The sequence below is a fragment of the Diabrotica virgifera genome, chromosome 4 (assembly GCF_917563875.1).
Source record: "Diabrotica virgifera virgifera chromosome 4, PGI_DIABVI_V3a".
NCBI classification, from domain to species: Eukaryota; Metazoa; Arthropoda; class Insecta; order Coleoptera; family Chrysomelidae; genus Diabrotica; species Diabrotica virgifera.
Window position 1 is genome coordinate 47,231,602 of NC_065446.1, and position 24,378 is coordinate 47,255,979.

At 31.6% G+C, this 24,378-nt stretch overlaps 1 protein-coding gene across 2 annotated transcripts in view; it reads right to left on the reverse strand.

Annotated features, from left to right (window-relative positions):
* The window catches only part of LOC114340578 (thyrostimulin beta-5 subunit-like), a 130,824-nt gene that overhangs the window by 37,743 nt on the left and 68,703 nt on the right, over positions 1 to 24,378 (reverse strand). For both annotated transcript variants that reach the window (XM_050649104.1, XM_050649103.1), the window contains exon 2: positions 22,100 to 22,343. In XM_050649104.1, the coding sequence (XP_050505061.1) occupies positions 22,100 to 22,333 (234 nt within the window). In that variant the 5' untranslated portion in view covers positions 22,334 to 22,343. The remainder of the gene's footprint in view (positions 1 to 22,099; positions 22,344 to 24,378) is intronic.

The following is a 24,378-nucleotide window of genomic DNA, read 5'->3' on the forward strand; positions in this document are numbered from 1 at the left end:
TCTGCATAAGTTCTTAGAGCAATTTTTAGAGTTACATGGTGGTACTAAGTCTGTTCTTGTAGGCAGTAAAACTAAAACTCTCCGGCGCTTCAGTGTCTAATTATTTATGTGATATCCACATAAAGTGGATCTACTTCTTTTACAACGCGATCAAGGCACGTCAATTGTGTGTATGCCGCCACAACATAAATGGTCGTTTTATTTGCAGTGATGATGCTGTAAAAGAACTCGATCCATTTTTATATGGATATCACATATTGGCTCATTTGCATGCGTAGAAGCCGAGTTACGATAAATAAAGCATGAAGAAATACTTAAATACTTGACTGTGAGCCGATTTTGCGCCTCATAGGGCGCCATTAAAATAACGATATCTTGACCAAAAATAAACTTACAAACATTTTAAAAAGCTCAAAATGTTCCTTTTAAGTTCTTCTATCATTATTATTAATTAAAGTATAAATGTTTATAGCTCAAATTTACTTGAAACACTTATAAACAAATTAATGTACAATTTGTTTAGGAAAATTATAACTTCAAACGGGTGTAACATTAAAACAAATAAAGATAAAGTAATTTAACAAACTCTGTTTGAAAGCCTATTAATGAGGTTTTAAAATGAGATCTTCTAGGGCTCATTTGCATTCGTAAAAACTGAGTTACGATTGATAAAGCTTCGAAAAATACTTGTTCTGCAATTTGCAATTTACATTATGCACTAATTTTACAATATCTTGAGTTCTAACTGTTGGATTTAAGTTTAGTAAACGTTTTTTCTTCGTTTTTTATTAACGAACAAACTTTATTTAAAACATTCTTTTTATCTCTTTTAGTTTATGAGCCAGAGCATTATAAACAATTTATAAACAATTAAATTGTTTATAACAATTTTTTGACCATTCGAATCGAAATCCACCCTCAAAAGTCGTAATCAGCAGCCAAAAATCCATAAGAAACCGTTGAGTTTGTCCATCAGAATTGAAAAGGACACGGTGACCCCTCTGGCGCCTAGACTATATATAAATATCAATATTTATATAAATCTTTAAATAATATTAAGGAAAAAGTAAATAAATACGTAATACAATTTCACTATACAATGTCCGAATATACCAATGACCTAAAATTATTACGTCGTTGATAAATTTCTAACCTAGAATTGCAAATTGCCATTTTACCCGTTAACATTGTAAAAGTAGTGTCACGATAGATTACTTTTGTTTCAAGTTATCTTTATTCGCATCATGGATTGGTTATCTATTTAGAGTATTGTAATTGTTAATCAAGCTTTATTCATGAAAGTACTAAAGAGCTGTATCAAAGAAGACTAGATCAAAATCTCAATGAGCATTTAGAAAACACAACAGAACTATATCAAAACATGCTATGGGCAATGCAGAAAAGTGCCAAAGAAGTGTTAGGAGAACAACCAAAAACCAAACCAAGCAATAAACTCTGGTGGAACGAGGAAATAGAAGAACTAGTTTTGACCAAGAAGAAGCTTTACCAAAAATGGTTAAATACTAAAAATGACGAAGATCGAATAGAGTACAACAGAATAAAGCGAGCAGTACGAAACACTGTTATAAAGGAGAAAAACGATTTATGGGATCGCAAATGTATGGAGATAAACACATATATAGGTGGCAGGAAAACCACAGAAGCTTGGAGATTTATAAATTCCGTAAAAAAGAATGATAAAGAAAAAGTACCCATACACTGTATACAGTCACAAAAATGGATGGACCACTATAAAAAATTGTTAACAGAAGAACGAGGCGAATATCTAGAAAATATAGCTACACCAGGTATAGAAATAGAAGGAGAACAAATAAATATCGACGTAGAAAGTCTGATAAAAGCGGTGAGAAGCTTAAAGAATGGTAAAGCTTGCGGTCCAGAAGGTATTCCAGCAGAACTGATTAAAAATGGAACAGCTAAGCTATTTCGAATGCTAACAAAAGTCTTCGTCGAATTCTTAAATGGACATCCAGTGCCTCATGAATGGAAAATGGCTTATATCTCATCCATCCATAAGAAAGGAGATAAGCGAAATTGCGAAAACTACAGGGGAATTTCGGTGACCAGCACACTCAGTAGACTGTATGGTAGAATACTGAGAGACCTAATAGAGTCCGAATATAGCCAATATGAAGAAGAAGAACAAGGGGGCTTTAGAGCTGGCTGCTCCTGTACAGACAACGTATTTAGTTTAAAACAAATTATAGAGAAAAAAACAGCCAGAAACAGAGAAGTGCACCTGACATTCGTTGACTTACAAAAAGCTTATGATAACATACCCTTAAATAAGATGTGGGAAGTTCTACATGCTTCACCAGTAAGCTACACTCTCACCAATGCATTAAAAAATCTATATGCAGGATCACGTTCACGAGTAAAGATAGGAAACTCACTTACTAACAGCTTTCCAGTAACTAAGGGACTTAGACAAGGATGTTGCATATCTCCGACCCTGTTTAAAATCTACGTTGCAGCAGCACTTAAAGGTTGGAAGAGGAAAGTAAATGGAATGGGCATCGAGCTAAACAATACATGCCTCTACACGCTCCAGTTCGCGGACGACCAGGTCGTAATAGCAAACGACACGGAAGACATAGAATACATGATGCGTAAGTTGGTCGAGGAATATTCAAGATGGGGATTGGACGTCAATATAGATAAAACAAAGTACTTATGTGTTGGTTCAGAAGAGAACGATATTCATCTTACTATGGAAAATAATCAAAAAATTAAAGCCTGCCAATATTATAAATATCTAGGAATAACATTTGATAAAACTGGAACTGATGACAAAGAAATTACTTCCAGAATTATACAAGCAAAAAGAGTAATCCGATGTCTTAATAATATTCTTTGGAGTACTCAAATATCGAATAAGAGAAAATTTAATATCTACGAAACTATGATTAAGAGTAGTTTATTATATGATGCTGAAACTTGGAGGCTTACAGAAAAAAACAAAAACAAAATTGAAGTAGTGGAAATGGATGCAATCAGAAGGTCATTACGTATATCCAGAAGAGAACATATCAGAAATGAAGACATTAAAAATCGAATGGGAATAGAAGGAACAATAATGAAAGATATAGAGAGAAGACAACTGATCTGGTATGGACACGTAAACAGAATGAATGACGAGAGACTTCCAAAACAATGTCTGGAATAGCAACCTCCTGAACATCGGAAGCGAGGGAGACCGAAAGTTAATTGGACCACCGGCATCCGGAAAGCGATGAGCGCGCGAGACCTCAGGGATGACCTGTGGCAAAATAGGAAGGAATGGAATTTGGGAATCGGACAACGCCGCAAGACGTTCTAAACCGATCATATATATATATATACATCTATATATATATATATATATATATATATATATATATATATATATATATATATATATATATATATATATATATATATATATGTCATATATATATATATATATATGTCATATATATATATATATATATATATATATATATATATATATATATATATATATAATTGTTAATCAATTATACATCTACAAGTATAAGTCGCTTTAATAGGGCTTTTCACCGATTGTCATTTGTTTCATAATTTTCGATGTTCTATGTATAATAATCACAGACGTATGTTTTTTTCTGTCATTTGCGTTGGAGCGAATTCGACAAACTATGACGCAGTAAGAAAAGGGTTTGGTATATACTGTATTAAATACTTAACGTATAATAAGGGCAATGACATGAAATTATTACGTCGTTGACAAATATCTAACCTAGAATTGCAAATTGTCATTTTTACGTTAACACCCTAAAAGTGGTATCACGATACATTACTTTTGTTTCAAGTTACCTTTATTCGTATCCACGATTGGTTATCTATTTAGAGTATTGTAATTTTCAATCAATTATAATTATCTAAAAGTATAAGTCGCTTTAATATGAAAATACTCTTCAAAGAATATATAATTTTCGAAGTTCTATGTATAATAGTCACAGACGCACGTTTTTTTCTGTCACGTGCATTGGAGCGAATTCGACAAACTATGACGCACTAAAAAAAGAGGTTTGGGCTAAACTGTATTAAATACTTAACTTATAATAAGGGCAAAAACAGACGAACCACTCTGCAGCGCTACTCTGTGGATCCACAAAGCAGCCTCCGATGATTACCCCTCCAGACGAGCGACAGTGGCCAGCCACAGTCGCCAGCCACTGTTGCTGACCCTCGCCACTGTGGAGTCCATTACAAAATCATTTTTGAAGTTATTCTTCTGTAGGCGCGATGAGGGTGAATTTTAATATGAAAATCCTTAGTGCCGGAAGCAGGCGCGTTATACTTTTGCTCTGATTGGGTGTTCAAATGACATGTCAAAAATTATCCAATATGGCGGATGTAGCGCAGCTGTGGTGGTTTGTTGTGGTTATGGATGTTTGTGTTTTAAAATTTGTGAGAAGAGAAACAACAGACAGAAGTTAGTTAATGTCAGGGTAACTAGTCAGTCTAGTTATAGTTCTGTGTTCTATTTACTCCTGTCATGTCCTATGGGTTGACGGAGGAATGTCACTTTAGGCCAGATAGAGTATAAGATGTAAGTTTAATTGTACTTTAATTAAAAATAAATGTCTGGAAGTAATCCAAATACATTATTAAATCCTAATAGCCCAGTAAATGAACGGGAAATACGGCGATACCTTGTAATTTTAAGGGGCAGCACCGAATTGCATGAAAATTAGGATTTAGGCTCTACTGACCCTCCACTTCAAAGTTGAATTTGTGTCGTTGGTTGCTTTTTATTTTTTAGTGGAGGAAACAACCCCTATATTAAAAAAAAATCGTATAATTGTAAATTAAAGCGGGTAATTGATTCAAATCATATTTTAATAAAATGAATGAATGTCAATTAACATGGAATAACATAGTTTAAAATTTTATCACAGTTTAACCCTTAAGTTTCACCCCCTAGAATAGTTATAATTCAAACAAACAATGTAATTGAATACCATGTCGTTACTGATTTGCATTCAAATTTGGATTTAGGTTATACTTACCTTTTATTTCAAAATTTGAATACTGCCGTTAGTTGATTTTAATTTTTTAGCGGTGAAAACTACCCCTATGATAAAAAAATCATATAATTGTAAATTCAAGCAATTTGGAATTATCTAATTATACGGTCACATTAAACTTAGATTCCTTTACTGATTAAATTTTTTGCCACATAATTTCTACCGTTATAAAATGACCCCTTGCGAAGAAATTCGAATAGTTGCATTGTGTATACAGTGTGGGCCAAAGAAAAGAGTCCACCTCGATATTTGGCAGTATTTATTAGATTTTAACGAAATGACGAAACAGGTTGATTTTTGATCTAATGGGGACACATTTTTACGGTACATACATCTGTCATTTGTCAACCCTCTCCCTTCCACTTGCCCCACCCCTTATCTTTAAATAGGGAATAGGACTCGTGTGGTAGCGCATTTGAAAAGTTATTCAACTCTCCATTCAGTAATGTTAACATTACCATATTTACGGAGTTCAATTACTTGAATTATACATTATAAATTCGATGACTAAAATGATACTGCCAATTTTTATGAGTTGCGTTGCTTCGACAACTTTATTGGAAGATAGTCCTTTCCTCTGTAAATCAACTTTAACTTTTGTAGTAAAAATTGTAGTATTTGATCAAAATTCTCGTGTTACTGATCTTATAATAAGTCACGAGGAAAAAACCAGGAAAATAAACCTTATTATACTAACCCGGCATGGTAAGTATTTGGCCTTACATTTAGTTTACTCTCAAAATTCACTACAAACTCTGATTTTATATGTAAGTTTTTTTTTCTCTGATTCTGGCTTTGGTTTAGAACTAGAACCTTTAGCCACGTAATTGTATAACTTATTACTAAGTCAGGGGAGTAATGTGTATTGTGTGTGTTGAGTAAGTGTCTTGTTAGTTTGCAAAGTCGACGTCATTGTCTTTGCAAAGAGACGCTAATTGTTTCCGAACGTCTGCGGTCCCTCCAGTGAGTACCGATCCCACAAGGACAGAAACTATTATATGTAAGTTATTTTAAAATATAAATGTATCCTCGATATGTTGTGGACTTACAGCGAAATGACAAAAACCATAGTTAAATATCTTTTAAACTATCTCATATAATAGTACAAAATCCTTTATTTTAAGAGAAAAGAGATCAAGGAGAATTCAAAAATGCAAAAATATACAGAGTATTCCATTTAAAAAAACATAGGTTTGTGTCACCCTGTCAATACGAGTGGCCCTGTATATTTGAAAATATATTTAGGGTATGGTTATATCTGTGCCCCATCTTTATCTAAATAACTTTTTTCGTATCTCTTACTAAAAACGAGTAACTGGACTTCCTCACACTAATGCCCCATCCTGTATGTGGTTGGTTTTTTACTCATAACTAGGTTACTTTTTAAGCTATAAAGTGCTAAAAAAACCAATTTGTAGGTTTTTCTAAGGGCAATAAAAGTACTTAATGTTGTTCGGAAGCTATTTTCTTGTGGCATTTTTATAATCAAGTATATTCAAATGAGAAATAAGCCACAATTTTACCTAAAAATGATTTTATTAACGTTTCGACGCCTAAGTCGGGTGTCGTTGTCAAAATACAAAATAATACTAAATAAACAAAAATGTTGTTGCTTAGTAAAAAATTCTTCTAATAATTTATTTAATCTGACTCATTTATATCGGCAATTCAGACACGTATTATACATTTTAAAGTAGACGACTTTAAAATGATATTGCCAATATTGATGAGTTGCGTTCCTGGGACGACTTTACTAAAAGATAGTTCATTGGATTACATAAAATCAATCCCAACTCAAGAATATCCGCCACAAAAGATCATAGCATGTGATCTATGATTTTAGTAAAGTGAATGAACTATCTTTTAGTAAAGTCGTCCCAGGAACGCAACTCATCAATATTGGCAATATCATTTTAAAGTCGTCTACTTTAAAATGTATAATACGTGTCTGAATTGCCGATATAAATGAGTCAGATTAAATAAATTATTAGAAGAATTTTTTACTAAGCAACAACATTTTTGTTTATTTAGTATTATTTTGTATTTTGACAACGACACCCGACTTGGGCGTCGAAACGTTAATAAAATCATTTTTAGTTAAAATTGTGGCTTATTTCCCATTTGAATATACTTGATTATAAGAGTACTTAAATAAATTTTTTAATCCCTTATTTTTTAAAAGAGTTTGAGTTAAAAGTGCTTGAACGAGTTACTAATCACCAGTGTATGCAAATTTTGAACAGCCATATCTTATCCAATTTTTATCTTACATAAAATTAAAAAAAAACGGAGTGTTTATGCGAGTAAAAACTATATTTTTTTACTGTTTGAGATTTTTCGTAACACTAATACTTTTGAAGTTATTTTGAAAAGAGTGTAATTTTTCCAAAATTAAAAAAAAGTTTTTTTAATATAAAACCAAATTTTTCCAAAAATAAGCACTTCAAACCGGTCAAACGTACAGATCATATTAGCAATACATATATAAAGTAAATGGTAAAGCAGTAACGATTAATTTCATTTGGCATGTTAAATAGGGGGAAATTTTCACGACTTATTATATATAAAAAAAAACGGGCCAACTTTATTTTGAGCGTAACTCGCATAATTTTGATGCTACAAACTTTTATGAAAAATAAAAATAAATATATTTTTAGACGCTTTAAAAGAATATTTACTAGTTTTCTGCGCAAAGTGCTTCATTTTTTGGTTACTTCAGCTTGAAACATTCGATTCGGAATTTTAAGAGTAGGAACGTATTTTTCATGATATAGGTACAACTTTGCTTTTCCAAGCATTAATTTTATAATAAATTACAAATTACAGAAAAAAATGGGTGATAATAGAGGCATTACACAGTTGTGCACTACTGGAAATTTAGCAGAAAACTGGAAAACGTGGAGAGCGAGATTTGAAAATTACTTAATTGTTCGGAAATAAATATGTAAGAAAAGCGAAGAGACACAGTGTGCCCAGGTGCTTCGTTATATAGGTGAGGAAGGCTTTAAAATATACACCACATTTGCGTTTGCAGAGGACGAAAAAAATAAGTTAAAATGTTTATTGGAAAAGTTTGAAATACACTTCCAAGGAAAAGAAAATATTGCATATGAAAGGTATAAATTCTTTACTTACAAACAAGACCCAGGACAACCAACTGTAACAAAAATAACAAAAGTTCTGTTGGAGTGAAAGTAAAAAGAAAGATATACTCCAACGGAAGTAAGGGAAAAAAAGAAAAGAACTATAGGAATAAAAATGAAGAGAGAGTGGGGTGTGTAAAGAAGAAGGAAAACAAAAAAAAATACTACTTTGCAGTAGTACTGAAGAAAGGGGGATTAGAAGGGATAGAAGTAGAAGTGGGAAGAGACAGAGGCAAACTGAATAGAGTTGGCTAGCAAGAGATACAAGAAAACCACTTGACACTCAAGGATGGATACGGCTCGTTTGCATGCCTGTCGAAGAACAGTAGCTCTATGTAGATAGTAATGATGACCAAAAAGTGAAACAATAAAATAAGAATAAGGTACTGAAAAGGAATGAAGATGAATAATTTCTAAAGACGAACAAGATAAATAAATCTAACAATCATGGGCGCCATGAAAATTACCTTCGATCATTTTCCCAGGTATCTTATACTCCTGTCAAATATTAAATATATTAAATCTGTAATAATGAACATAAAGGAATAATAAAATTCATGATATACAAAATAAATAAACATTTATTAAAATTAACCACCAGATTTTTAACAATCTCTGAGTTAGACAAATTAAATATAATGTGACTCTAAAATGACATATGTTATATAAAAGCTATATTTGTCTAAGATAATAACAATAATGTTACCTGTTACAAAACTTAAAGGTATAAGTACCTCTTACTAACATATAGGGTACAACTCACATGAGATTTCTACCCAATGGTTATAGTACGCTTGCTACGTACAACTGAATTAAAACTCGAAAAATATGACTAATATATATATATATATATATATATATATATATATATATATATATATATAAAGAGGCATGAGCCTGACTAAGGGAAAATACTAAATGAATTAAGCAAAATGAATTAATAGAAGTTGTAAAAATGAAGCTAAGATAAATACCGAAACGATGACCTAAATTACCCGAGCAAATGCAATAAAATAAAGTAGCGACGAATTAACTGAACAAATGAAATAAAGCGAATAAATAACATATTTGGGAAACAAGCAAATAATACAACCTAAATTTACATAATGACATGAAATCTACCTAAATAAACAATAAAATAATAGAAGTAATACCTTTTGGGCAAATACGTAGAGCTCAACGTACAGTACCGCAAAATGATACATGAGTTTGGGAACTTAATACCATAATCATAATATACAAATATGTTATATAAATAGGTAACGTAAATCTGAAACAAAATTAATAAACAGTGCATTAAAATAAAACATAGGAGATAAACACACAATAGTTACTAATGTCACCCACTGGTAGTTCCCAAACAAACCCGAACGACTCCTAAATAGGTTGCCGGCGCATCCCCGGAAATGAGCACTAGGATAGTGCAAAAATCATGCCTCCTGTAGGTCCAAGTGCTAATACGAAAAGGAGCTGGAATGCCCCCAAAAGGCTTGTTCCCCAAGTAACTACTCCCAGTGACTTATGGATGGAGATTGGCCTCTTAGTGTTTCGAGGTGTTATTTAAGATTTCACATGGATGGCGTGTGATACGATGATGTTATGCTGTAAACCCCATTGGATTAATACCTTCTTTATTCCCAAACACTCCTAGATACGTTTGGTGATCCATAATTCAAAAGTCACACATTTTTACTAACACGAGGTCTAACCTCCAAATTTGATCCTCACACGCCATCCATACTAACCAAATCCCCAGCCACAAGTGAAGTCTCTCGTCTCGCCACTTCACAGAGCAAAACGTCAAATTCTCAGCACACGAATCAAATTATTACCCGAGGTGTAGAGTACGTTCCATACTCTGAAGTGTGACGTCACGTAAATATTTATTTACGAGAAAATTAGAAAAGTTGAAAGAAATAAAATGAGAGACCGAGGGGAAATAATTATAAAAATAATTAAAGATCTAATCTCGTAACGTGAACCGTTACACAACCAATAATTTCATGACCGAGTTGAATAAAAGGGCAGGTAAATGCAAACTGGAAAAGCTTCAAGATAGTCTTATTGTAACAATGATTATATGTGGCATTAAGAACAATGAAATACGAGAAAGACTATTACAAGAAGATGGTCTTACATTGGAGAAAGCAATCGAACTTTGCCAGGTAATAGAGTCATCCAAAGCCAGAAGTGAAATGATGAGAGTAGGAGCCTCGAGTAATGTAATAGAAGTTGAAGCAGTCAACAAATCAGGTAATCGTTACCAAGGTGGTGAGAAGGAGAAGCATTAGGAGGTGAGTCAGAATATACAAAATTGTAATAAATATGGTCAAAGGTCGCATCGGATAAATAATTGTCCAGCCGTTGGTAAGGTATGTAATTTTTGTAAATTACCAAATCATTTTGCAACAGTATGTAGAAAGAAAAAATTTTAAAACAAAAAGGTTAATGAAATAAATACTGTAACTAAAAGTCCAAATGTAACAAGTATTTGTAATGATTTGTTCGTAGACAATGTACTAGAAGTTAATGCAGGGGAAAATAATTTCACAAATACAGCATGGTTTGCAGATTTAAATATAAATAAACAAAAAATTATTTTCAAAATAGATTCAGGTGCAATGGCAAATGTATTACCAATGAGTATTTTTGAAACTTTGGGGTTTTCTAACAGGGTAATCATGAAAACAATTACAAAACTACAATCTTTTACTGGAAATAATCTTAATGTGGTAGGTAAATGCACATTACACTGTGAAAGAAATAAAGTTGAACATGATTTAGACTTTATATTGTAAATACTAAAACTGAAGCAGTTTTAGGCTTAAATTCTAGTATTCAATTAAATTTAATATCTAAAGTAAATAGTGTAGGTACTGATTTTGCAGAATATAATATTTTAATTGAACAATTTAAAGATATTTTTTCAGACCTGGGATGCATTAATAAAAGGTATGATATAAAAATTGATAATAGGTAATGCAAAACCAGTTATACATACAACAAGAAAAGTATAATAGCTTTACCTTTACTTAAAAATTTAGAAGAAAGTCTAAACAATCTTGAAAAGCAAAAAATTATTGAAAAAGTTGTAGGTCCTTCAGAATGGGTGAATCCTTTGGTACTTGTAAGAAAGCCAGATAATAAATTGAGAATTTGTTTAGATCCTTGTGAACTCAATAAAGTTGTTAAAAGAGAACATTGTCAAATTCCAACTTTAGATCAAATAACGAGTAAATTACGCAATGCAACTGTGTTCAGTACATTAGACGCAACACAAGGGTTTTATCAAATTCCATTAACAGCAGAAAGTAGTAATCTTTGCACATTTGGTACTCCTTTCGGGAGATATAAATTTCTTAGAATGCCCTATGGCTTAGTATCGGCTCCAGAAGTGTTTTATAGTAAATTCAAGGAAATTTTCAAAATGGATGGTGCCGACACATACATTGATGATATAATTGTTTGGGGAAAAGACAAAGAAGAGCATGATGCCAGGCTCAAAGAAATTTTCAAAATTGCTAAGAGAAACAATGTTAAATTTAATTTGTCAAAATGTAAGTTAGGTAAAACTCAAATTTGTTATATGGGTCATATAATTTCAGGCAACGGTATAAGTCCAGATAAATCCAAAATACAAGCAATTACTCAACTTCGTAGACCAGAAAATTAAAAAGATGTTCAGAGACTGTTAGGTATGCTGACTTATGTAAGTAAATTAATTGGTAATTTCTCAGACATAACATATCCACTACGTCAATTACTTAAAAAAAAATAATGAATTCATTTGGGAAAATGAACATGAATTTTCTTTTAAAAAGTTAAGACAAGTTCTAATTAATAAACCTGTATGATATTTAATTAGAGACAGTAGTTTCAGTAGACACATCGCAAAACGGGTTAGGTACTGTGCTTCTACAAAATAATCTTCCTTGTGCATATGTATCGAGAGCCATATCAGATGCTCAAACGAGGTATGCTCAAATTGAAAAAGAATTACTTGCTATACAGTTTGGGTTAGGTGTTTGGTATTCAAACAACCATTATACAAATGTCCAGCTAGGTTACAAAGAATGCTTTTACAAATCCAAAGTATGATATTTTAGTGAGATATAAACCAGGTAAGGATCTTTTGCTAGCGGATGCTTTGTCTAGAGCATATTGTAGTGAAGAAAAAGTAATTGATAATTTTGACAGTGAGATAAATGCACAAGTATGTTTAATAATGTCAGAAATCAATGTAACAGAAAACAAATTGCAAGAGTTTAAGGATAAAACTAAAAATGATTCAGAATTACAAGCTTTAAAAAAATATATCATAGAGGGGTGGCCTAAAAAAATAATAAAGTAGAGGAAAAAGTCCAAATTTATTATAAATACAGAAATGAGTTGAAAGTATTAGAGGATCTTATTTTTAAAGGAAATGCCATAGTAGTGCCTAAAGCACTACGCAGAGAAATGTTAGATATAATTCACTATAATCATATGAGTTTTAGTAAGTGTATTAAGTTAGCTCAGGATACATTATTTTGGCCAATGATGTCAAATGATATAAAACAATTTATACTAGAGTGTCAGATTTGTTATAAATACTCAAGGTCACAGTGCTTAGAACCTCTAGAGACACATTTCAATACCAGAAATACCGTGGAACAAAGTTGGATGTGATCTTTTTAAACTCAATGGGCAAAAATATTTTTTAATTGTCGATTATTTTTTAAAGTATATTGTAATTGAAAAACTTGGAAATAATACAACAAGTTCTCGTATTATTGAAATACTAAAGTCAATATTTTCACGTCATGGAATCCCTTTAACAGTTGTCTCTGATGGGGGTCCACAATTTAATTCAGACGAGTTTAGAAACTTTGCAATTAAATGGGAATTGAATCACATTATAACTTCACCAACTAATGCACAGCCCAATGGTATGGCAGGGAAAAATGTTCAAACTGCTAAAAACATTTTCAAAAAAGTCACTGAAGATCAAAAAGACATATATTTGGCATTGCCCTTGTACAGAAATATGCCAGTTGGTGGAATGTATTTTCCAGCAGAACTTCTAATGTCTAGAAGACTTAGGTCAACTTTGTCATATACAGACAAACAATTAAAATCTAAAACTGTTAATAATTTTAAGTATAATAAATTCATTAAGGATAGACAAAATTCATATAAAAAATACTATAATGAGAAAAAAGGGGTAAAAAGTTTAAAACCAATAAACATAGGTCAAATTGCTTTTGTACAGTTAAAGCCAAAAGGCAATTGGTTACCCGCAAAAATAATAGAAAGAGTTAGGGATATAACCTATAAGGTGAGAATGGAAAATGGTTCATTACTCTATCGTAACAGGAAATTTATTAAACCATTTGACAAAAGAGAAAACCATCTTCCATCATCACCATACAAAGATTTAAGAAATTTAAAAGAGGAAGGGGAAAGTAGTCATAAGAAAGTTTATATAAGTTAAGAGAATATAAGTGAAGAAGTAGGTCAAGAACTTGAAAATATAAATAGTGAGAAAGTGGAGGAAAGTGATGAAGAAACGCGAAGTGATAGTGTCATTTCTGAAAAAGATAAGAGTAGTAATTTACGTGACAGTAAAATTATAAATTTAGATTTCGGAGAAAACAGTCACAAAGTAGAAATTGAAATAGATCATAGTATAAATCATGAAACCGATACAAGCTCTGAAGATAACAGTTTAGTTTATGAAACTGGTTCAAGTCATTTGGTTAATTCCTATGGAAGGAAAATTAAATGTCCGCAGAGGTTGGATCTGTAATTGTAAATTCTGTTTTAGCTTTATTAAGGAAATGGGATGTCAGGGTAACTAGTCAGTCTAGTTATAGTTCTGTGTTCTATGTACTCCTGTCATGTCCTATGGGTTGAAGGAGGAATGTCACTTTAGGCCAGATAGAGTATAAGATGTAACTTTAATTGTACTTTAATTAAAAATAATTGTCTGGAAGTAATCCAAATACATTACTAAATCCTAAACCGAACCTGCAAATATACAGTTAATAGTTATACAGCCTTTTTAAATAGTTTTCGTATACATTTTTGGACTTGTTAACATAGAAATGAGCCCATCAAACTGAGAAGTGGAATTTTATAACTGTGGTTTTCAATCACAAAATTACTGATAAAAACAATTATCTCGAAGACGTAGAGATCTGTGGATAACATCAATTAAGCGGGACTATCTCATACAAAACTAAAGAATCAGAGAGCAGAGAGTCCAGTTATATTATATTATTGCTGGTAAGTGCTTTAAAAATACCGTATCAAATTTTGTTATGACATTTAAACATAACCCTCATACATTCACATAACAATATTTTATATAATAGGCTATTGATTATATTCAAAATAAGATAGCTAAAAGGAACTACAACATTAACGGGGTTTTATTATTTCATATGGTCAATGGACATCTATATATGAAAAAAACGCGGAGTGCTACCATTTAAAGGGGTGCGTTTTTGAGAAATGGGTGAATTAGTCCCTGGGCACAGGTTACATTAGGGTGAGTTCTATACACTTTTGGTACAAACATATCTACATAAAAATTGTTCCTGGTTAAATTTCCTATCTAAATATCCTTTTATAAAGTCAATGATACTTTTTTTTTACAAAAATATATTCAAAAGAAAAACCACAAAGAAACCCAAAAGAAAGAAATTTTGTTTTTTGTCCCATAACTTTTGTCCACGAGGATATAAGTATAGACATTGCTTTACAGAAAAAAAATTTAAATATTTCTTCTTTAAAATGCTGTTTAGTAGAGGTAATTAGGATTTATAGTTTTCGAAATATGATTTTTCAAAGTTCGCCACTCACAGAAATTTTGGGCAATTTTCCTTGTTATTTCGCAAATATTGTTCTGTAACTATTTTCTACGTAACTTTAGGTAGATGCAATGGTACACGTAATAGGAATAGAAATCAATTACCTTTAAAATGGTCTACTGTATATCGTTGTACGACTTTTTTTAAAGAGATTATGGTTTTTCAAGGTTTTATACTTTTATCGATTTTTTATAATACATATAATATAAAAATAAAATAATATACATATAATATATTATATAATAGTATATTATACAGGGTGTAACGAAAATACAGGTCATAAATTAAATCACATATTCTGAGACCAAAAATAGTCCGAATGAACCTAATTTACCTTAGTACAAATATTCACATAAAAAAAGTTACAGCCCTTTGAAGTTACAAAATGAAAATTAATTTTTTCGAATATATCGTAAACGATTAGAGATTTTTTATTGAAAATGGACATGTGGCATTCTTATGAGAGGAACATCTTAAAAAATAATTATAGTGAAATTTGTGCACCCGATAAAAATTTTATGGGGGTTTTGTTCTCTTAAACCCCCCCAAACTTTTGTGTACGTGTCCAATTAAATTATTATTGTGGTACCATTAATTAAATTCAATATTTCTAAAACTTTTTTGCCTCTTAGTATTTTTTCGATAAGGTAGTTTTTATCGAGTTACGGCTTCTTTTTAATATGTTTACATAAAAATTTTATGGGGGTTTTGTTCCTTTAAACCCCCCAAATGTTTGTGTATGTTCCAACTAAACTTTTACTGCGGCACCATTAGTTAAACACAGTGTCTTTAAAACTTTTTTGCCTCTTTGTATTTTTTCGAGAAGGCACTTTTTATCGAGATATTACTTCTTTTGTAATGTGGTTCAAAATATACCTAAAAATGTAAATCATAAATAAATTTTCATATTATTACCAAGTCTCCATAATCGTACTTAGCCATATACAAATATGTGGTGGATTTGACAAATATTCAAAATATCTCGATAAAAACTGACTTTTCGAAAAAGTAATAAGAGGCAAAAATTTTTTTAAAATATTGTGTTTAACTAATGGTACTACAAAAATAATTAAATTGGAACGTACAAAAAAGTTTGGGGGGGTTTAAAGTAACAAAACCCCCATAAAATTTTTAGGGGTGTCCAAATTTCACTATAATTTTTTCTTAAGATGCTATTACCATAAGAATGCCACATGTCTATTTTCAATAAAAGATCTCTAATCGTTTTCGACATATTGGAAAAAATCGATTTTCATTTTGTAATTTCAAAGGGCTGTAACTTTTTTTATGTACACATTTGTACTAAGATAAGTTAGGTTCAATCGAACTATTTTTGGTCCCAGAATATGTGATTAAATTTATGACCTGTATTTTTGTTACACCCTGTATATAGTATATATAATATATAATATATTATATATTATATATTATATATTATATATTATATATTATATATTATATATTATATATTATATATTATATATTATATATTATATATTATATATTATATATTATATATTATATATTATATATTATATATTATATATTATATATTATATATTATATATTATATATTATATATTATATATTATATAATACCTAATACAAAAAAATATTATTTTTACATTTTTTTGCGATTATTTTTGAAATTTGTCATTATAACTTTTTTTTCTTGTACATGAATATACTATATATTGCTCAATAAAGAGGGCTTACTTTCTGTTCTTTAAAATGGTGTATCATCTATATTTAAATAATGTAATGGAAACCGAGTGATTCTTTGACATTTTTTTACCTGTATTATTTAATATTATTTCTTTTACAAAAATTACATAAACATTAGTCTTAGAAAACATCAATTTAGTTAAAATTATTTAAACGTTGACATTTACAAATTTTTCAAAATCAAAGTCCATCTCTTCGTTATTGTTAGCTTCAATAACTTCCTCTGACACCTCAGTTATCTTAGAGTTCCCACAATTAGTACCCATGCACATGCACCCTTTGCAGAATATTGAACAACTAATTCCTATCTTTCTACAACCGCAGTTTTTTGTACATCCTTTGGTACATTTACATGCTATTTTTTCAAGCAAAGCTTGTGGTGCAGGAGCTTTGACAGTAAATATTGGAATTAATCCATATTTTGAAGTTTGCCCGGCCGAGTCAAGTGGATCCAAAGTATTACCTATAAAAAATAAGCTTCAATCATAACACACAATCACATAGAAAAGTTATAATGGGGAATTTAAAAAATAATCCTAAAATCAAAAATCGTTGCAAGTACTTATTACATTTTGAAAAAGCATATCTTATTCAAAAATAATCCTAGAATTTTTTATAATACACCATTTTAAAGTAAACAGAATAAGGTATCTTTTTTATTATATAATATATACCTAAATGTAGAAAAAAAAGTTATAATGGGAAATTTAAAAAATAATCGTAAAAAATATAAAAACTCGTTAAAAGTATAAAGTCTTGAAAAAGATAACCTCTTTAAATGAAGTCGTACAGCATTATACAGTAGAATATTTGAAAGGTAATTGATTTCTATTCCTCTTACATGTACCATTGCATATGCCTAAAGTTACGTAGAAAAAAGTTACAGAACAATATTTGCGAAATAACAAGGAAAATTGCCCCAAATTGCTGTGAGTGGCAAACTTTGAAAAATCATATTTCGAAAACTGTAAATCGTAATGACCGCTACCAAACATTATTTTAAAGACAGAATATGTAAGTTTTTTTTCTGTGAAGCAATGTCTATACCTATATCCCCGTGGACAAAAGTTATGGGACAAAAAACAAAATTCCTTTCTTTTGGGTTTCTTTGTGCCTTTTCTTTTGAATATATTTTTGTAAAAAAAAAGCATCTTTGACTTTAAAAAGTTATATTTAGATAGGAAATTTAACCAGGAACAATTTTAATGTACACGTGTTTGTAACAAAAGTGCATAGAACTCACGCTAATGTAACGTGTGCCCAGGGACTAATTCACCCATTACTCAAAAACGCACCCCTTTAAATGGTAGCACTCCGCGGTTTTTTCATATATAGAGATTCATTGACCATATGAAATAATAAAACCCCGTTAACGTTGTAGTTCCTTTCTATAGTACAAAATCAATAGCCTAAAATCTACAGTCGAAAAAATGAAAGAATACCAATGAACTATCACATCAATCGCTTTACTAGAACAGCTTTACTAGAGCACAAAGCAACAAGATCTTTATATTTTGAGGTAGTTATGGTAAGTACTAAATTGTGAATTCTGTTGTGCAACTAAAAGAATTTGAAGTTCCTATAAATCTTGTATATTTTTATTCCCGGATTTAATTGAATTTAACAAGATTGTACTGAAAACTGAGAACAAGTCGTTGTTCTTTACCTATTTTTATATCGGTATTGTACTTTCGATCAGAAACCTTGTCATTCTTCTATATAATTCTAAATCCCAATAATTTTGTTTAACATTTATAGATGTCGTTTTGATTTAGTTCTGTTTAAATCATATGGCTTTTCTGTGCGTTTTCGTCTACAGTATAATGAAATGTATCACCAGTGGTACATGTACCACAGATTGAGAACCGCTGGTCTACAGCATTTGCTCTGTTCTTGTGGCAACCATAGCGTAGTTAACCATAATATACCTGTTATGTTGAAAGTATCCAAAAATGTTTCTTGCGAACTTGATGTTGGTGTTCTGCTGACTGCAAATTATATTCATATGTCTAGTGCATATTATTATGTTTGGTGCATGAAGGGGTTTCCGCTGTTGAAGCTTCTTGAGCATATAATCCACTGTGCACATCAGGTACCTTATTTTTATCAGTGGAAGTTAGTTTACTGGTAAATTATATAGATGTTACAATATTTTTATAAAAATATTCATCAAATAGAAATTTACAGTATTGTAACATTGGTTACAATGTTTTTTCCACCGAGTGATTCAAAATTTGCAATTACAATGGGGGTTTTTATTAGAAAACTTTATATTTAAGTACATAAGGTAGGATAAAAGTTTTTAGAAAAGTTTAAATGAAAGTTATCCTTTATAGATGTCATTCAAGCAATAATAGTTAAAAATCATTATAAGTGCAGTTACAATGTTATTCATATCCGGTGTAGCTGTAATCTAAAATTTAAATTGGATTAATTTTTAAATTAAGGTTACGTTTACACTTTTGACTTGCCTACAGATTTAAAAATATTTTTGTCATAATATACAGTATGTCCCTGTTGGAACCATAATATGGAAAACTTTTTTTATTATTCATTTTACGAAAAATAGTTGTTCTACATAAAAGATTCTGCAATATCTAGAATCTAAAATTTAACCATCAGATAGCAAAATTTTATGGATATTATACAGGGTATGTCAAAAAATATGAATTTCGCTCAAGAGAAAAGTAGCTTTATTTTTCACAATATTTAAAATCGTTATTATCAAAAGTTAATTGGAATTAGACCTATATTCTAATATGCAATTACATCCTTCTAATTGAAAAAAAAAATTAAAATTTTTCTCAAAATAGATAACCAACAATATTTTCTGTTATTTCAATTATGATAACTTTTGTTATTAATTTTACGAAAAAAAAGTTATTCTTTATAGAATGTTCTGCATGTTCTAAAATCTAAAGTACAACCATATTATATCAAATTGTATCAATTTTGTATGGGGTATATAAAAAAACTATTTTTTTATGACGACAAAGAAGTATAACTTCTTACGTGCGTACACAAGTACATAGTCTAAGAGCTGGGAGCGGATTTTGTGCGTGATAAGTAATATGGAAAAACTATACGGGGATATGTTGAATTAGTTGTGTACATGACTTTCACCAACGGCCGGAAACCAGAGTTGGGGCCGAGGGTAATTATAAGGGGTCAAAGTCGCGGATTTTATTATTTTTTTTATGACGCTCATGATCGAGATAGTGCACCAAAATTTTGGAATAAGTAGGTCATGACGTACCTAAGTAAAATCTCTAGGGGCTCAACGCTGCGTGGTCGACAAAGGGGTGGGGGTAGGGGTGAATATAAAAAATATAAGGGGTTTTTTGCGACGTTCGTGATTAAGAGTGCACCAAAATTTGGGAATAGGTAGACCATGCCATAACTAAGTAATATCCCCAGAGGCGGAAACCAGAGTGGCGGACGAGGGTAGTTATAAGGGGTAAAATTCGCGGTTTTTATTATTTTTTTTGTGGCGCTCATGATGGAGATAGTGCACCAAAATTTGGAAGTAAGTAGGTTATGACGTAACTAAGTAAAATATTCAGGGGCGGAACCCTGCTTGGGGTACAAAGGGGTAGTAGGCAGAGATGACTCTAAAAATATATGGGGGTTTTTTTGCCGTTCGTGATCGAGATAGTGCACCAAAATTTGGGAATAACTAGATCATGACATTACTAAGTAAAATCCCCAGGGGCGGAACGCTGCGTGAGGGACAAATGCTGTGCCGGGTCACAAAAAAAATAATACACAATGCGACTTTGACCCCTTAAAACTACCCTCATCCCCAACTCTGGTTTCCGGCTCTGGGGATTTTACTTAGCTAAGTCATGGTCTACTTATTCCCAAATTTTGGTGCACTATCTCAATCTAGCACGTCGCAAAAAACCCTTTATATTTTTTATATTCACACCTACCCCCACCCCTTTATCGGCCACGCACCGTTCCACCCCTGGAGACTGTACTTAGTTACCTCATGACCTACTTATTCCCAAATTTTGGTGCACTTTCTCAATCACGAACGTCGCAAAACACCATTTATATTTTTTATATTCACCCCTACCCCCACCCCTTTGTCGGCCACGCAGCATTGAGCCCCTAGAGATTTTACTTAGGTACGTCATGACCTACTTATTCCCAAATTATGGTGCACTCTCTCGATCATGAGCGTCACAAAAAAAATAATAAAAACGGCGATTTTGACCCCTTATAACTACCCTCATGCCCAACTCTGGTTTCCGGCTCTGAGGATTTTACTTAGTTATGTCATGGTCTACTTATTCCCAAATTTTGGTGCACTCTCTCAATCACGAACGTCGCAAAAAAACCCCTTATATTTTTTGTATTCACCCCTGCCGCACCCTTTGTCGGCCACGCAGCGTGCCACCCCTGGAGATTTTACTTAGTTACGTCATGACCTACTTATTCCCAAATTATGGTGCACTCTCTCGATTATGAGCGTCACAAAAAAAATAATAAAAACGGCGACTTTGACCCCTTATAACTACCCTCATCCTCAACTCTGGTTTCCGGCTCTGGAGATTTTACTTAATAATGTCATGATCTACTTATTCCCAAATTTTGGTCCACTTTCTCAATCACGAACGTCGCAAAACACCATTTATATTTTTTATATTCACCCCTACCCCCACCCCTTTGTCGGCCACGCAGCATTGAGCCCCTAGAGATTTTACTTAGGTACGTCATGACCTACTTATTCCCAAATTATGGTGCACTCTCTCGATTATGAGCGTCACAAAAAAAATAATAAAAACGGCGACTTTGACCCCTTATAACTACCCTCATCCCCAACTCTGGTTTCCGGCTCTGGGGATTTTACTTAATAATGTCATGATCTACTTATTCCCAAATTTTGGTCCACCTTCTCAATCACGAACGTCGCAAAACACCATTTATATTTTTTATATTCACCCCTACCCCCACCCCTTTGTCGGCCACGCAGCATTGAGCCCCTAGAGATTTTACTTAGGTACGTCATGACCTACTTATTCCCAAATTTTGGTGCACTCTCTCGATTATGAGCGTCACAAAAAAAATAATAAAATCCGCGACTTTGACCCCTTATAAAAACCCTCGGCCCCAACTCTGGTTTCCGGCTGTTGGTGAGTCATGTACACAACTAATTCAACATATTCCCGTATAGTTTTTCCATATTACTTATCACGCACAAAATCCGCTTCTATCTCTCCGACTAACACACACTATTTTTTTTGTGGATCCACTCGTTAGCGCTGCAGACTGGTTCGTCTATTTTAAACCTAAACCTTACCTCATAAGAATCGCAACGTCCCCAACAGACATCAACGGATATCTTGTCCCCGCATTTTTTGCCGTTTTCATCGGACTGAATTACCGTGTAGATGTATTGTTTCTTGTGACATTTCAAGGTGACCACACGTTTGGCTAGTGGATTGAGCTCTATTTTTATAACCGCATGCGCATTGTTTGCAACTGCTGTGGTAAGACTCCACGTTACCGCCAACCACAAAACAATGCCCAACATGATATGAAACCTGGAATAAAAATTAAATAAACTTTTTGTAACTGTTGTGAAAACAACATTTAAGTTAGTTCGCATATACAGGGTGGGGCATTAGTAAGACAAAGTCCAATTACTCGCTTGTCGTAAGAGATACGAAAAAAAGTTATTTACATAAAAGTTGGGGCACGGATAGGACCATAATTTAAAAATATTTTCAGATATACAGGGTAACGTATATTGACAGGGTGACACAAACTTTTGTTTTGTTTTAAATGGAACACCCTATATATTTTTACATTTTTGGATTCTCCTCGATGTCTTTTTTCTCAAAATATAGGGTTTTGTTATATTATACGAGATAGTTTAAAAGATAATTAGGTTTTATTGTTAATTACGTACCAATATTCACACGCTGTAGAATTGTGCTGATTTGACATCAAAGTTTCTATTTATGGTCAAACGATTTTTAATATAGTCTACTATTAGATTAGTAAGGATCTGTTTTTAGGTGGATGTGGGAGGTGGCATTCAGATTTTTGAGGATAAAGTTAGGTGACAAATTCCTTAATAAAAATTGATTTATGCTCCTTCTAACATTAATAAAAAAAAATAAAATATTCAAAAATTTCAAAAAATTTCGTTTTTTTATCTAATTTTTTTGCTTATAACTTAAAAACTATTCATTTTAGAACAAAGTCCTATAGGAATAAAACAAAGATAATTAAATTTTCTATTAGATGCGATTGGTTAAAAATGTCTTAATTTATCACCCTTGCTTCAAAATAGCAATAAATATAAAATAAAGGGACAAAACAAGCCTGTCCTTATTCAATGATTTTCCACCACTTAGGTTACACTTGGAACCTTCCTAATTCGCTTAGAAAATTGTTGTAATGTGCTAAAATCGTACACCAAATTTCATTAAAATTGACTTACTAGATTTTGCATAATAATTTTGAAATCTAAACTTTTTTTAAAAAATTAAAATCTTTAAAATCGTGCATAACAAAAACTAGAACATACAAAGATTTGTCAATTTTTTTACATATAAAGAAGTACTCCACCTATCTAATGCACTTTACAGAATTGAAATCGGATTATCTAAGCAGCCTCAGCAATGTTTTAAAGTTATAAACAATTTGTTGGCATATAAACAAATTAGTGCTGTGGCCAGGAGGGGGTGCTACGGGCTCCATTATTTAGATGGACTTAGCTAAGTTTTTTATGTATTTTGACCCGTGGAACACGAATTTTTTGGGTAACAGTTGATCCGGATGTCGATAAGATTGTTATAAACAAAGAACTTGAGGAATTACATAAAATCGATTTTTCGCAAAATAAAATATTTTTTTTGTATTTCTTGGGTAATTCTAAGCAAAAAATTTTCTTACAAGTTTTTTCATAGGATGCACAGTTTTCGAGATAAACGCGGTGGAACTTTCAAAAAATCGAGAAATTGCAATTTTTGAACGCGAATAAAGTTTGATTAAAAAATAAAATAGCAATTCTGCTGACAGCATTTGAAAGTTTAAGTCAAATTTTACCTGTTTTAAATATTTGCATTGCTAAAAATTAATTTATTATTATTAAACATAGCTATTTGTTTATAAGCCAAAAAATTGTTTATAAATTTAAAACATTGCTGGGGTCCCTTAAATAATCCGATTTTAATTTTGTAAAGTGTATTAGATAGGTAGAGAACCTCATTATGTAAAACAATTAGCCAACTTCTAAATGGTCTACTTTTTGTTCAGAAAGATTTTAAAAAATTTGAACTTTTTTAAAAACATTTAGATTGCAAATTTATTATGCAAAATTTATTAGGTCGATTTTAACGAAATTTGGTACACGATTTAAGTATGTTACAAATAATTTCCTAAACGAATTACTAAGGTTCTAAGTGCCACCAAAGTGTTTAAAAAATATTGATTAACAACATACTTATTTTGCCCCCTTATTTTGTATTTGTTGCTAGATTGCAGAAAAGGTAATACCTTAAAACATTTTTTACCAGTCGTATGTAATAAAAAATTCAATTATCTTTATTTTATTTCTCTACGACTTTG